General features: G+C 34.4%; 1 protein-coding gene across 2 annotated transcripts in view; it reads right to left on the bottom strand.

The window, feature by feature from the left end:
• The window catches only part of LOC149793136 (dymeclin-like), a 100,179-nt gene that overhangs the window by 61,876 nt on the left and 20,615 nt on the right, over positions 1 to 17,688 (bottom strand). For both annotated transcript variants that reach the window (XR_016422718.1, XM_089967057.1), the window contains exons 5-7: positions 7,200 to 7,327; positions 3,615 to 3,699; positions 464 to 589 (exon numbers count right to left, since the gene is read on the bottom strand). Coding sequence is in view for 1 of the 2 variants with exons in the window: in XM_089967057.1 (XP_089823183.1) it covers positions 464 to 589; positions 3,615 to 3,699; positions 7,200 to 7,327 (339 nt within the window). In the remaining variant the exon portion in view is untranslated. The remainder of the gene's footprint in view (positions 1 to 463; positions 590 to 3,614; positions 3,700 to 7,199; positions 7,328 to 17,688) is intronic.

Here is a 17,688-nt window from a genome sequence, read left to right as displayed (position 1 = left end):
ACTGTTCTGTATCACAATATACTGCAAATATTATCAAAATACACTGTGCTGTATAATAATATATTGCAATATGTATCACAATGCACTGTCCTGTATCATAACATATTGCAATATGTATTACAATATACTGTGCTGTATCACAATATATTGCAACATATTACACAATGCTCTGTCCAGAATCACAATATATTCCAATATGTATCACAATACACTGTTCTATTTCACAACATATTGCAATACATGGTCCTGTATCACAACATACTACAACATGTAAAACAATATAGTCCTGTATCAGAAAGTATTGTGATATATATATATAAAAACACAATGGCCTGTGTCAGGCAATACTGCAGCATCAAAGTATTGCAAAACCCAACCTTACAAGAAAGATAATAAATTTTTAAGACTAAAGGTTTTTCTTCCATACATATTTTCAACTATTACCACATTCTGGATTACTTACCATTTTCCCTGCATGATGTACCTAAAGATAACAAACTTGCTGGTTGGGCTGGGTTGAAACATCTGAATGGATGTCAATACTAACAGTGTGTTCAGTGCCTCAAGGTGGAGGGCATATGTAAAATTACTGAAAATGGAGTAAACATGCCATGAGAACATGAGAAGCCCAAACATACCAGTAGACATATCTGAGTTCATGTATTTCATTACTGCCTTAAAATGGTGAAGGCTGGTGCCATAAATGAACTTAATAAATTCAATTCAAACTCAGACTATTTAATAAAGACATTATCTCTATTCTTTCTGTTTAGCATGGGATTACCACCAGTGAACATCATCTAAGATGCATACTAAAATTTAGAGGTCTTTCAATGTAGGAATGTCGTATTCTTTTTATATCCAATGAAATCAATCCTGCTGGCCACTTAAAACTGGTTCCTCTGCATAACTTTCAAAACTGGCATGCTTTAACTGTTTTAAATAACCACTATCAGTACTGTAAGACATCTTAGAAATTTGTGGTTTAGCTGGTATATTGTGGTAAAGATCACAGTGGTACATGGCTGCAGTACATTGCCAATAAACTGGTTTTGTGGTATTTCTGTAAGTACTAAAACAGTTTCGACTTCATCAATAATTTCTCACTTTCTATCACTGTTTTAGTCTATCAATGTATTTTGTTTGAGAAAAAAAAATACTTCCTAAAGATGTATTGAATGACAAAATCATTAAGTATACTTTATATCTCACCTCACAGACATAAAGCCTGAAAACTTGTATAATAAAAACAACATACTTGAATAACAACAAATACGCAGTCTATTAACAAACTAATGACTTGGAAAATCATGTCTTCCTAGTGACCTCCTGTAGACTATAAGAAAAACAATCATGACAGATTGCATCCTTGTTGGACTGCAAGGGGCATTTCAATTGCACAACACATTGTTTGACATGCTCTTGATCCCACCACCATTTCCTGCAACTCTCTGAAGTAGCCAACATTTTCTTTAAATCTATGATGAATCTGCATACATCATAGTCATTTCACAGAATGACAAGTTCTAACTATAGACATGATCTCTCAAAACAGCTACTGGATTTAAAAACACTCAGATTTATGGCATGTAAAATCACAGGACTAAATAATTCACACATATATGATTTTCTTCAGCACACAGTCTACTCCATCAGGTCAAATTTTTGAATTTGTAGTTAGTTTCAAACATTACAATTAATGTGGTATGAAGTTCAATATCTGGAGATCCATACAGATCTATAGTTTTTGTCTTCTACATGTATCACAACTTGAAGCTGAGGCACTGAGTCAGAGGGCAAAAGACTTCACATGCACAGTATATTTTTCAGGTGATAGTCTACTGGTATATTAAGCTGCAGATGAATTCACTGTTTCTATTTAATGAATACTTATTTGAGGGAACAAATTAACAACTTGTGGGAACGAAATATTAATTTGCGGAAACAAATTATTAATTTCTTATACTAAAATATTATTTTCAAGGAATGAAACATTAACATGTGGGAACAAATTATGAATCTGAAGGAACAAAATAACAGTAAGGGAACAAATTATTAATTTGAAGGAACAAATTATTTTAGGGAAGAAAATATTAACTTGAGGGAACAAATAAATAATTCCAAGGAACAAAATCATAACTTGAGGAAATGAAATATTAATTTGTCAGAATGAAATATTTTTCACCTGATGTCCTCTGCAGGGCTTTGTAGATGTGCATTTAAGCACCACATTTCACGTGAGAATCATTTTAGCATGTATTTATGTTTGCATGATTGGCATAATTGTTTCTGCCACTGTTATATGGCTCCATGGACTTAATTAAACTGAATTTACCAATGCAGTATTACATTATGACATCACATATTACATCACTAGGACCAATGTGAAGTCAAACAGTACATTTTTCTGCAAGTTTGTCTACCACAACCATTCTATCTGCGATGGGATTTTTTTTTGTTGTTGTTCTAGGGTTTAACGCCATTTTTCAGCACTAGATAGGCTATACATGGCGGCCAGTATAACTTGGTGGAGAAAGAACCCTGGAAAACCCAGGGAAGAACCACCAACCCACGAGAAGCTACTGGCAGGCTTTCCCATGTACCCACGCTAGCTGAGCCTTGGACTCGAACCCACGCAGACAGAGGTGAGATGGCAGTGATCCGGAATGGTGAACGCTTTAGACCACTCGGCCACTCGGGACCCCCTGCGATGGGATAAGAGGAAGCTTAAAAATGAATATGTGGAATGGTTCTTGAGCTGTGCCATTTAATGAGCAACATCCCTCATGAATATATGAAGTTAATTGTCAAGGGCCATAACCCTGTCCAAAATGGAAATGACACAGCAGAACCCATAAAAGACAAGACTAATCTAGGTCTATATGAAAATGTTCATACTAAAAATTGCATTAAAATATATATGATTTGTGAATTATGCCTGTCACAAGCAAAATCCCATGTGAAGATATCAAGGTTTTCATTGTCAATGGCCATAACTCTATTTAAAATGCAAATGATGAGATCAAACCCATAAAAGGCACATCAAGGTCTATGAGACAACATTAACAACAAACTGTATCAAAACAGTTCTTGAGCTACGATGTTTACGAAGATCTGCTGTTGTGGAGATTTAAAATCGACTGATAAAAGTCAGTAACTCTATCAAATTTGGACCTGAATTTTTTTATTTTAAAGGCACATCAATGTGTCATCAATAATTCAAAAAAAATAAAAAAAGGATCCAATTATGAGAAAGGGTTGCAAAGTTTTGAAGATTATAAGTGTGAATGTATGTATATATAGATGGATGGAAACATGCGATTACTGTAGACTCCAGCAGCTTGATGTGGGGCCTGAATAAATAAAGTCGAAATGATAAAACCATCTGATCCATGACCATACAATTGAAATGTTACCCAGTGTTATATTACGAAGTCAGTGGTACATTGAAGGATTTTATAGTTAGAGCCAATGTATTACTCAGCAAATAGTTTGAATTTCTTCATTTCTCCTTTTGTAGGCAGTAGCCATGATTCAACTTTATTCAAAGATTTCATCTGAAATATTCTATTATACTGGACTTAACAGGAATTATCCTGTTATCGTTTACTCACAGTACAGGAACGTCCACTAGAAGTTCAACAAGGGACGTAATCAGCTGCTCTCCTAATGACCCCTGGTCTTCCAGTGCAGTAAAACCTGACCAACAAAACAAAATTAACAAAATTTCTAAAGGATTTACTCTGCCAAATGGCTACAAATAAACAGCACAGATAAATATAGAATATATGTATGGTATGTATGCTGTTTCAATGATATACCTCAAGATGTAAAAAAATTTCATTAAAAGGAAATGAGGCTTGCCAAGTTTCCTTTAAATGAAAAATTTATATGAGTGGTATATCACTGAAACAGCGCACATACTACACATATATTTTATTTCTATCACATACAAACAAATATATTTGCCCTTTGAACATCACCCAAGTCTGTCTGCTACAAACTGTGTTTCTTTGCCTTTAGTGGCTATTCACAATCAACTTTGCATATTGATAAGTTGATTGTTTTCTTTTTTTAGTTTCTATTTTTCTTCACATTGATTAAATCAATATAATAAACACTTATGATTTAAATATGAAAGATGGTTTTAATGATGAAAGTAGAGCACTACAAGCACTTGGTTAGCTATGCCATTCATGTTAACGCTTAGCCATCATGTACAAGTGAATGGAAATTAATGTGGAATAGAAACTAAGCGAAATGACGAACCAAGAAGTGGCAATTAAAATATTTTAATATATTTACAGTTGATCTAAGTCATTTTTCTGCTTTAGTAACAGTACCATTGACCATAAAACTCTCTCCCTGTCTCTCTGGTTAGTTTGACTTTAAAACTCTCTCTCTCTGGTCGGATTGACTTTAAAACCCTCTCTCTCTCTCTCTTGGGTCAGTTTGACTTTAAAACTCTCTCTCTCCATTTCTCATCCTCTGGTTGGTTTGACTTAACTTTTATCATCCAGAGACATCAAAGAATGACACAAATGAAAATCCTCTATGCTCATCATTTCATAGATTTTAGCCCATATCTTGCTACAATGGCGGGGGGGGGGGGGGGGGGGGGGGCAGGGCAGGCCTTTGGACATTTTCATATTTAATTAATAATAATCAATTTTTATAACATTATGTATAAGAAACAACAACAATAACAAAACATTACATACATCACAGTATATATATGTACCACGTAACCAAGAAATTTACCATATAATGTTGACATGGTTTGCAACTTTGTATCATTGATTAACACTGTTGATAAATCCCAAGGAAAGTGCACACATATCGCTACCACGAACCATATTCTTGTAGGTTACTTGGTGTAATTTCTATTTCAAGGTTTTAATCAAGCCCAGATTCCTTTTCTCTCTCACTCCACATTTCTGCATAGTTGTCCATTATGCATGCAAGGGGAGGGGGGAAAGAAAGCAGAAAAGATTGTGAAGAAAATGTGTACTATATTGAATTCATTTAGAAAACAGGGATTATTAATACTTTATATCATTATTTTCATACTTCACCGATGATTAATGTGTGGGAATTCATCACTGATCTAGAGTCAGCTGCAGATGGTCGCAAGAATGTTTATATATGCGTACTATTGCACTATGGGCAGATCACAATTTGATAAACCAATAGTACTGGTATATCAAATTGCTTTAAACCAACACTTAAAAAGCCAGGTTTTTGGGATGTATGTGGTATAAATAATCCTCTTTAAGACATACAATGCGATTTAAAAAATGATTTACTTTTAGAAGAAAAAACAGACAGAGAAATGAATATGGTTTGATATATCAGAAGGACAATGCAATATTCAAAACAATGGGGCCAGATATTAATATAAATAGGTTACTGTCAAAAACAGTGTCAATGTAATGTACCAGATGACTTTAAAATTCAGCAAAAAGATATGCCCCCATTAAAGTAGAGTAATCTATGTATCAGCTGCAATACAATTCAAACTAAGCTGTGATTAAAATATTTAGCTAGAATTGAAATGAAAAGAGAAACAGATGGAACCTTTTATTCATGCTTAGGATCCCACAGATAAAACTGAAAAAATCTGTATTTGATTGGTTAGCTGCATTTTCTAATGTATTTGCAACACATTATTTGCTGTATCATAGTGTGGAATGGGAGCTAAATGACTTTCCCAAGAACACACAAAGGCAGTCTATGTGGGCTGGTACTGAACCTGTGACCCCTAGATTATGAATCTTTGATCTACTAAATAGGCTAAAACGGCTTCCCTGAACTAAATACAAGACTGTACTAAGACATTTATTTTGTGACTTTTAAGCCAGACTTAGATTCCTAGCAATAAAATTATTTGAATCAAGACTTAAGTTTAGACTGAAGTTCTGTTGGTAAAATCCAAGCCTACTCACACTGTATTTCTTCCATGATAAGACAAGGGTCAATCCTAATAAATCTGCCAAGGAAGCAGATATGTTATCAGACCAGGATAACCACTCTGTCTGTGTGTGTGTGCGTGTGTGTGTGTGTGTGTGCAAGGGTAGGGTGGGCTTATCATTAAGCATAGGCTTATCATTAGATAAATGTGGTAAGCATGCAGGGGCGGATTAAGGCTCACTGGGTTGTGCTGAACATGGGCTTATCATTACATAAATATGGTGTGTGTGTGTGTGTGTGTGTGTGTAAAGGAGTTGGATGGGATGATCATCAAACATGGGGTTATCATTATATAAATATGGTGTGTGTGTGTGTGTAAAGGAGTTGGGTGGGATGATCATCAAGCATGGGGTTATCATTATATAAACATGGTACATTCCAAATCCTTTGGGGTCCCTCTACAAATGTCCACATTAGTTGTCTGCAAAGGCCAAATTAGACAGGTATTCACAAAGTCCAAATAAGACTGGTGTCTGCAAAGGCCAAATTAGGCTGGTGTCTGCAAAGGCCAAATTAGACAAACATTCACATGAGCCAAATTAGACAGGTATTCACAAAGGCCAAATTAAACAAGTATCTGCAAAAAGCCAAATTAGACAGGCATTCACAAATGCCAAATTAGACAGGTGTCTGCAAAAGGCCAAGTTAGATAGGTATCTGCAAAAACCAGATTCATTCATAAAGGTCAAATAAGACAGGTATCAGCAAAGCCAAAGTAGACAGGCATTTGCAAAGGCCGAATTAGACAGGTATTTGCAAAGGCCAAATTAGACACGTATCTGCATAGGCCAAATTAGACACGTATCTGCAAAGGCCAAATTAGACACGTATCTGCAAAGGCCAAATTAGACACGTATCTGCATAGGCCAAATTAGACACGTATCTGCATAGGCCAAATTAGACACGTATCTGCATATGCCAAATTAGACAGGCTTGACCACCATACCATAATTTGGCAGCATTCTACATCTTGTCTCATTGTATGAACCAAAAATATAGCACCAGTACTGCAAGTTTAAAAAAACAGATGAATATAACCTACCTACACAGTTAGGGAGTGGCAATTTAAGATGAAATGAACTAATGAAGTCTTTCAACTATATAAATAGTAATATCTATGAAACAAAAAACTTTAAAAAGAAATCAATCATGCCATAAAAAATGACACTGACACCTGAAAAAAAGGCATGTTTTTCTTGTCTATACCTTGCAAGTAAAACAATACTGACCTTCTGCTTGACTTTGCTGGACATCAAATTGTTGGATGACCAGTTCTTCACTAAGATGCTCCACCAAGTACTTACACACACTTCTAATGACAAACAGAGCATTGTAGGTCTGCCAGGTGAAAATATTACTGAAAAATGTAATGGAGATGGCTGTCACAAAATTGATGTGTGTGTGCATGTGTGGGGGGTGGGGGTGGGGGGAATTGGCAAGTATCATTGATTTTTTCAATCATACTAAATCATGGTGATGTATAATTGAGGATTAAGTTGTTTCTACCATTTTGCATGTGATACAATTTTACTGAAATGGGACTTTTGATTGTTTGACCAATTTGACAGAAGTAATAATCCTGTATGACTGTAGTGACAAAGTTGGTTAAAAGGTCTATTCTGAGATGTTCATCTTATGTTTTATAATAATGACTGGCATGATATACCCCTACCCTGTGTTAACAAACCTCTATGTAGATAACTGAAATTTCCATATTGAAAATAATTTCCTTCTTTCCATCACAGTGACTTTAGGACTGACCTTTTGACACTATTAAAGACAAGGTTCTTTCTTCCCTAAAGTGCAAGCCATCCACAAAGTTTTGTATCTGTAGATTGTTGGGGAACTTGAGCTATGATTAGAAATGAAATAGATCAGTTGGACTGATCGACGAACAGGTGGATAACATTATAACACAATATGCTATGGAAAGCACATAAAAAAATAAACTACCAAATACATGCGGTTTAAAAGTAAAAGTTAGTACTTGAATATATAATTAGTAATACCCTAATTCCCCAAAGTTACTGATTAGTTGTACATGTACAAGTTTCCTGCCCATTTACATATGTTACATAGATATATTATAAATGGTGATATAATAATTCTGTACACAAATTGATCCAGGATGCTTGGTTTCATAATCAAGTTTCAGTAGTCTGTAAGTTTCAAGGTAACTAACCATTATAAAATGTTGAGACTACCATGCAAAACATTAGCAAATCTTTATCTTTAAATCAGCATTCTTTGTTTCCAACAACTGCTAATTGATGGAAACAAAAGTCATAACTTTACTGTGAAAATATCAAAACTGGATGAAAAATGTCCATGCTGTAAAGAGATAACTATAGTCACACCTGTCCCAGCGGTCACCTATGTTGATTGGTCATCTGGTCATAATGGCCAGTCTAATTTCCCCCCAAGCAAATTTCATATACAGTTAAAATGCCCTATATTTAAATTTCACCTGCCTTTTGCAGTCAGGTGTTTCCTAACCAAACAGTGTTTTCACCCTGTCTTAATTGATCACTGAAACCTATCAGCAGTGACCACTACAAGCATGCAAATTAAACATTATATTTGTTTGATGAGCAAGGTATTGTTTAGATAAAGGAATATTATGTGTATTGATGTTTAAGTGTTTCATATCTGAATTGCACTTACAGTACTCCTGCCACAATGTCAGTCAAATTCAAAGGTGTCAACATATCGGCTTTGAAAGTAAGGCACTTTTTATCCTTACAGGGAAGGTGGATGGTGTAAAAAGAAGTTACATTATTGCAGCAGAAATGACAGTCACCTTCTGTGTCAGTGTGACAGGTATAGTTATATATATTTATCTATCTGCCTATGTTCCATTTTAGGATCAATATATTTCTATATATGTAATTCAATATCACTCTATGGGTGAAAATCAATCATACACACATCATACTTCTCGACAAACCATACATTGTTCATACCTGTGTATGAATTCTATACCATACATTGTTCATATCTGCAAATGAATTCTATACCATACATTGTTCATATCTGTGTATGAATTCTATACCATACATTCTTCATATCTGTAAATGAATTCTATACCCTACATTGTTCATATCTTTGTATGAATTCTATACCATACATTGTTCATATCTGTGTATGAATTCTATACCATACATTGTTCATATCTGTGTATGAATTCTATACCATACATTCTTCATATCTGCAAATGAATTCTGTACCATACATTGTTCATACCTGTGTATGAATTCTATACTATACATTCTTCATATCTGCAAATGAATTCTATACCCTACATTGTTCATATCTTTGTATGAATTCTATACCATACATTGTTCATATCTGTGTATGAATTCTATACCATACATTGTTCATATCCGTAAATGAATTCTATACCATACATTGTTCATATCTGTGTATGAATTCTATACCATATTGTTCATACCTGTGTATGAATGCTATACCATACATTCTTCATATCTGCAAATGAATTCTATACCATACATTGTTCATATCTGTGTATGAATTCTGTACCATACATTGTTCATATCTGCGAATGAATTCTATACCATACATTGTTCATATTTGTGTATGAAGTCCATACCATACATTGTTCATATCTGTGAATGAATTCTATACCATACACTGTTCATATCTGTATGAATTCTATACCATACAGTGTTCATATCTGTGTAAGAATTATATACACTGATCATCCCTGGTGATATATCCATATTTCAATCATATTTGTTTCAAAGTTCTATACATTAATCATACCTGGCAATAGGCCCATATACCAATCACATATGTTTACAAGTTCCATATACCAATTCTTCTTGGATTATTCAATGAAGGTCCATGATCTGATTAGTTCCATATGGGATCCATTGTCATACCACTCCGGTGGCCTAGTGGTTAGAGCATCTACCTCGGATGCGGTTGGTCATGGGTTCGATCCCAGGATGATTCAAACCAAAGACTTACAAAAATAGTACTAACAGCTGCCTCGCTTGGCGCTCAGCATTAAGAGGTTAGTGTTAGCACTGGTTGGCCTGGTGTCAGGATAATGTGACTGGGTAGGACATCATGCTACATGTCTGTGGCATGATGCCCCAGACATTGTAGCGATATGACTAAAAATTGTAAAAGCTACATTAAAAAAAATCCAAGACACACATTCACTGTCAAACACTGTGCACACCATTCTATTAAATGCTGGTGGCTGAATTGGTTAGTTGTCCACTGAAATCTGCTAGGCAATAGTTGACTGACAGATGCCAACCTTGGCCAATGGGTAACTGTGTCCCAGTTTGAGATTTACTAATTATGCATATGCCCTCTTTATGCATATTTAGACAGTATGTTTAATGCAACTTGACTGCCCAAAAAACAGACTGTGTGTGAAAAAGTACAGGATAAACAAAAATTAAGCTTACTTGACTTGAAAATATAAGTATGATTTTGTACATGTGGACTGGACAATAATGACTCAATGTTTAAAAATGATGTCTTCATTATCATTATATAAACATCTAATAAAACTGGTTGTAGATATGGAAATAACAGCTGATAACAGGAATTACCCAGTGTATTAACAGCAACCATGTGCTTTGTGTCAGTGATTCTGTGCGATGGCTAGGGACAACTTTACAATCCCATTCTGGTCATACAGTACTACCCACTTATGTCGACCTCACTCATGTTGAAAAAAATACAAAGTTTCAGTCCCGTGGTCTGTTATTAGTACCAAATATGTTATGCTTATATCGACATCGAGATAAAAAATAACTGTACATGTCGACAGAAGCCCAGTGTCCCAACTTGAACAAATTCTTTGTTTTCGTATCATTTATCTCGACAAGACAGCAGTTATTTGATGTTGCCCCCAGGCTTTAATTCTGCCATCGCAGAGGGCATATGTTTGGTCTTCTAAAGTTTGTTTTCACAGCGACTTAACACATGCACCAATCATAAAAACAAGCCAGCTACAATCTTTTATAAACACACTGCACCCTTCATCAAAACAAGCAAGCTAAAATATTTTATAAAAACAACACACCATTCATTAAATTGATACCAAATTTGTATAAAGCCAGTGAAATCTTATTGATTGTTGCATTTTTGAAGGTTATCGATGATTGAAACAAATTAATTGTTTCCTGCAAGTTTTGTTTACTGTTGGAAAAAAGTAACAATGTGCTGCTGACATGTTGGTTGACAGTGGATTGTACAGTATAGCGCAAAGGCAACACAAATGTAAGTTGTCAGTATACAAGTGTTTTACAAACTGGTTTTGTCTTTTGCCTTCATTTAATTAAATTTTCAATTGTTTATTTTCACACAGTGTAGATCTTATGCACCAATGAAGAGTTACCCATACTGACTAAATTCATGTACATGTACAGATGTATAGGCTAAATTTATATTTTTTTCATCACCCACCCCCACTATAACACTTATCTCAACAGCCACTTATGTTGACAGCATTACCCCAGACCGGAGGATGTCAATATAAATGGGTAATACTGTTATATGATAACCTCATAAGCCAATATCCATTACATGTTCTCCATTAAATCTACTGAGTTCCACCTGTAAAGTGCTAGTTAACCTCTAAAGTGCTAGTTAACTATTGTAGCACAAAACATCAATTTAAACAACACCTTATAAAAATTCTGGAAAAATTATAAATAATAAAAAAGATCAATGAAAATCATGCTGGATCCTAGCTACCTGGACATTTAAAATCTGAGACAACTAAATTCTATGGTTATTCAAGGGACAGTAAATGGAATATAGTTGATTGTTGTTGTTGTTGTAATGGTTATTCAAGGGATAGTAAATGGAATATAGTTGATTGTTGTTGTTGTTGTTCTATAGTTATTCAAGGGGCAGTAAATGGAATATAGTTGATTGTTGTTGTTGTTGTAATGGTTTTTCAAGGGACAGTAAATGGAATATAGTTGATTGTTGTTGTTGTTGTTGTAATGGTTATTCAAGGGACAGTAAAGGGAATAGTTGATTGTTGTTGTTGTAGGGTTTAACAACATTTTTCAGCACAAGATAGGCTACACATGACAGCCAGTATAAATGGTGGTGAAAGAACCTAGGAAAACCCCAGAAAGAACCAGCGACCCACGAGAAGCTACTGGCAAGACTAACCCATGCAGATAGAGGTTAGAAGGCAGTGATCCGTAACGGTGAACACTTTAGACCGCTCGGCCACTTAGGGCCTACTGAAATACAGTTGAATAAGCCAAGAAGATAACACTGATTTTAAAAATAAATGTAACATTAGCTATACAGATTTTACATTTATACTACTGAGAAAGGGTCTCTTGCAATCAAATGATAATCTGATATCAGAGTACTGAGAACACTGATGGATTGGAAGATCAAACTGATATTAAATAATGTAAGACCAGATGAAAAACAACTCCACAGATACTTTGTCCTTTGCACTATTGTAAACACACTGCTTGCTCTACATAATTTCTTTAAAATATTTTCTGTAAATTTTCTCTTTTGTACATGCCACAAGAGAATTTATATTAACATTTAAAAATGATTCAAGAAATTACCTCGATTTTGTCTTAAATGCATTTTCAACTGTTATTTTAATTATTACTACCAGCAGAAAAATTTCCAAAGGAAATAACTATCAGATTTAATCCTCAACCTAAATCTGAGCTGCTTGCCTCAACAAAAAATTGGCAAGAAAGGCCAGTGAATCTATGCTGTCTTACTAATTTTAGTAAGATCACAAAGCTGGTTACTATTAATAATAACACAAATTATATTTGGTAAAAGAGAATGGACACTATGCCATTAGGTATGGATTAACTGAAATTCTCTTAAGCCAATAACATTAACTTCTTTTCACTTTCACAATGTATTAAACTACTACCAAACTATTTCAGTAACATTTTCAAATAACATATTGCTGCCACTGTGCCTCCCTCTCTCTTTCTGCAATCATTTTTCATTATTAGCTTTTACTACACTGTGGTCATACAGCAGTATTTTTATCATGTAGGGCGAGAATTATTTAAGTTGTTACAACTTGTGCCCAATCCCACTGTATCATACTGTGACAATAAAATATACTGAAACTACTTAAAAGTCATGCAAAATACAGTCCAGTTTTCTCAGTCTGATGCTCCCATTTGCACTGATTGATTAACAGAATTCTATGTTGGTGGAGTCACATATTTGATGTTGTTGGATTAACATAATTCTAATTTGGTGCCAGTGATTGCTAAAATAACCAACAGCAATCAAAATTTACAAATGGTACATCATTTCAATAAAATAAAAAAAAAACATATTTGGTGGTTGAAAATTTTGGGGCTTGTGCTTTTCTCTGCAGATTGTCACCCTGAAGTCACATAAATCTGCTGGTGCAATGTAATACTGAGGTTGAATAAAGGATTTAAGGTACTAGATTTCTTAATAAAATAACCAAGAAACATGGATAATTTTGCAAAAAATAATAAAATTATTTGTTTCAAAAGAAAGATTTAAGAGAAAGATCATAATTGTGAAAAATGTTACTAATTATTGTCTAATGATTTAAATTGATCAAAAAGACAGATCTTTGAATGGACAAGATTCTCAGTACAGCCCTTTGTTTGGTACAATTGATTATCCAATGTACCAGTATTCTTCAAGGCAAAATCTGCAGACAACTTGGAAATTTGAGCTCCAAACCAGCAATTCTTGGGTTAATTTGGATATAATTTTCTACAAACCACAAATCACTCCAATTTAATCTTAAAAACATAAGTGGTGGTTGCATTAACAAGACATAAATGTATTTAGTTTTCTCTCATTCCTATATATGTTTCATTCAGTTTGCCCATGTGAGAAATACTGGAAACAATACTGTCCCACATGAATGCACTCAATTATACAAAAGGTGACAATGACTATGATGGGGTAAACTAAACATTTTATTCTCTTTCCAAATGTGTAAATTTTTTGCTAAAAATATACTGTATTTGTATGGCTACAACGGTACCATCATCTTTTTAACTAGTGTTTCCATACAGAAATGAGAGAAAAATAATCCATCATATGCTTCAGGATAGACTAGGAAAATCCCACCCTCAGGATAAAAAATTTATGATGGGACTTGACAAAGCCCACTCGTTGTCAACAAATTCTGCTTCTCATGTTGGATTTTCCCAAAATATACCTGTACATTTGTTGGATTCTATTAATCATTCTCCCACTTTCTTTACAAGCTAGACTATTTAACACACAGAAATTCTTAGATAAGCTAGTTTTTGATTTGTAATATACAGCAAATCAACTTCTGTGTTGCCTGAATATTTAAAGCTATAATGTAGACACATGGAAAGCTAGTGGTATGAAAATATCATAATTGATTTTGGTTCAAGAAAAGCCACATATTCATTCATGATAGCTTTAAACTGTTCATGGGTTGATCAGTTGGTTGGGTTGTTGATTGGCTAGTTGGCTTTTAATGGCACTTTCAGTGCTTCATCTGGCTATATCATATAGATAAAAAATGGGAGCTAAGTGCCTTTCCCAAGACCCGAGAGAGGCAGTCAACCCAGGTTAACATGAGTGGATAATGAACCCTCAGCTTTGGACATGCTACCAACTGAGCTAACATCCTGATGTGATTATTCCAATCAATGAAAATTTACTTACACCTGCCCTGATTCAAAGGTATTGGTCTCTGCAAAGCTGATAAAATAAATTACAATAATCAGTTCATGGGCCATCATTTGGTGTATTCAGTCAGAAAGGTAATTAACAAGATTCCCACTGTCCCTGTCAATTACTGTAGTATCACTAATTTTCACTGGGTACCAACTTTCACGTAATCAGTTCATGGGCCATCATTTGGTGTATTCAATCAGAAAGGTAATTAACAAGATTCCCACTGTCCCTGTCAACTACTGTAGTATCACTAATTTTCACTGGGTACCAACTTTCATGTATTTCATTGCTGCCCTGTACCATGAATTTAAACACATAAAATAATCTACATAAGATAATGAAGACCCCACCCCTGTGTTTCATTCCTAGAGATCTACATAGCAATTTGATAAATCAACATTATTTCTGTAATCCGCTTAATAATATAAGCTTTTACAATCTCTTTGTTTTATTTTCACCTTTTTAAAATAAAAAATATGAAGTTTTTTATATTGTTTCAATTCACACATATCCGGCAGCCATGATTTCCATTCACTGCATTACTTTGTAAAGATGGAGAGAAATGAAAAAAGTATATGGTATTCAAACACTGTTATTCCTAAAAATGAAAGAAAGAATAAGAAATCATAGTTTTAAAAGAAAATAGATTTTATATATATTCAAATTTAGTCTTCAATCAAGTGCAACTGTTGTCAGAAATTGTAATCCTCATAAAAGCATGTCTCATTTTATCCATGCATGCTTAATACCAATGAAGAACATGACAGTAAAATGCTAATAATATTGCCTGAGGCACAATTGCTAATGAAACATGAGATATATACACTAATTATTGCATAATACTGAACCACACACTTCACCTATTTTTGGAGAAAACCAATGAATTAACATTGCATCTTTTCTGTAATCTTGCATCATTTTTATAGCTGAAGTTTTCAATGCAGGATGATATTTTATGTTTTATATATGTTTATGTGTTCACATATGCATGTGCATGTGTTCCAGGCTTGATACTTTGATTTTTAAAATCACTTAATTATTTAGTGTCAAGCCAGATTCTTCACATCATGTTGTATATACTATATATATTGTACATATCTGATAGAAGGCCTGAAGGTAGATTAGTTCTGTAACTAACTGAGTTACCTTCTCTAAATAAGTCTTTATTATTATTATTATTATTATTATTATTATTATCATCAATCAAGTCAGTAGGTACATACAAATGTATATCGGTAAATAATCATGAAAGTGTTTAACTAACCAAGTCCAGTATTCTCAGAGCCACAGATAATGAAGTCCAATCTTTCAAACAATTGTGTGAGTACCACATTTATCTATTCTGCATCAAACAGCTTCACTGACAATATTTTAAACAGTGTCATGGTTGAAGTTGATTAGTATACAAGGCAGGCAGGCTCAAACAAAGGAGCGATTCCATTCTTTTTCAATTTATTTAGCACCTCAAACTTTGATGGGCTCTGAATACAAAAAATGACTTCTTACCAACTCAACTGAGCAAGGATAAGCTGACCTGATTTACATGTGGAAAGATGAAATTATCCAATCTAATTGGGATGTATTGAGTTTTACCACTCTTAAGCCACGGTGTTAACACAATGGTCATCATAAAAAAAGTAACTGATGGTGCAGCTTCTGGACAGTGTTTAAAGGAAGAGAACATATAATTGTACTTTAATAGCCAATTAATCGGCTCCCTTTGATGTTAAGTGTAGGTGATTTAACTTGACATATGTTTGATTTATACTCGTACAGGTGGCAGTACTAACCATTGAAGTGACTATCCTTCATTGTCCTCTAAGTCTTGTTCTTTTGGTTTTCTTTTATTTTGGTGCATCTAACATACTGCACAAATTAAATACTACAATTATGCAAACTTTGATAAGGAAAACCACTAATTTAAGTACCCATGAAAATGTTTTTTTTTCTTCAAAACCACAAATATTGAGACCCATGAAAATAAATGAGACTACAGTATCTCTTAAAAGTAAATTTTTACAGTAAATATGTTTCTCCAAGAATACTTCCCCGGTCATATTAACATTATAGATATAAGCCTGCTACCTCCCAAATCCAGCCCTATGAAAAAGACAAAAATTATTCTTTAGCGTCTGTATCATACAAGGGCAATAACTCTTGCACATTACATCCCCTTGCTGCCATCAAGTGTCAGTAGTTTTAAGGCTGAGTGAAAAAGACAGTTTGGAGGCTTGCAAAGCAGGGTGACTGGGAATGTTTTTAAGTAATGTGATCAGGTAATTATTTCTGAGAAACATAATTAACTGTCAAAATTTGCTTTCTCCTTTGAATACATTCCTCAATCACATTAACGTTACGAGAATAGGTAACAGGAGGAGGGAATGCCCATCATCCTACCTGTACCTTGGGTAACCTTCTAGGGATGAAGAGGCTGAATTCCCAAATGTGAATGACAATCTGCTTCCCAAAATTGAAAGATGAATTGCCTATGGTTGCATATTCTGTGACCACTATATGCAGTTAAGATGATTACTGAATTCTTCTTACCAACAAAATTTCTTTGCAAATCAAGCAAAGCTTAGAGGCTGTGTTGGCTTTAACAATGTATAGTGGTCATCTGAGCCACTGCCATTGGTCCCACCAGATTCAGAGTTTGCATCGGCAAATATCTGAGATAAAAAATACTGCATGCCCGCCAACAGCTTCAGTTATGTCTCAGATTTAATTTTTACATTAAAAAGTGATACTTGTAGAGATCACTCAAATTTTATAAGCTCAAATCCTCAAGAGGTGACTCTGATCATTTAAAACTTCAGAGTACACAGAGAATCCACTGAAGACAGAGTTTATGGGTTGATATCCTGCTTCCCTAACTTAACTGGGAGAAAGAGTCATTTGCGGGTGCCACAACTTGTCTCTGTGAACTTCAAGTAGTGCTTGAGGCTATGAACAGGGTCCTCCATGGCCTCTGCTTTTCATGTCTATGGAGGATGACTCACTGACTGGGAGACAATGGAAAAG

Source organism: Sinohyriopsis cumingii, chromosome 8, assembly GCF_028554795.1.
Source record: "Sinohyriopsis cumingii isolate HCF-2022 chromosome 8, ASM2855479v2, whole genome shotgun sequence".
In the NCBI taxonomy this organism is placed as follows: domain Eukaryota; kingdom Metazoa; phylum Mollusca; class Bivalvia; order Unionida; family Unionidae; genus Sinohyriopsis; species Sinohyriopsis cumingii.
This window is presented reverse-complemented; position numbering and strand designations above follow the sequence as displayed.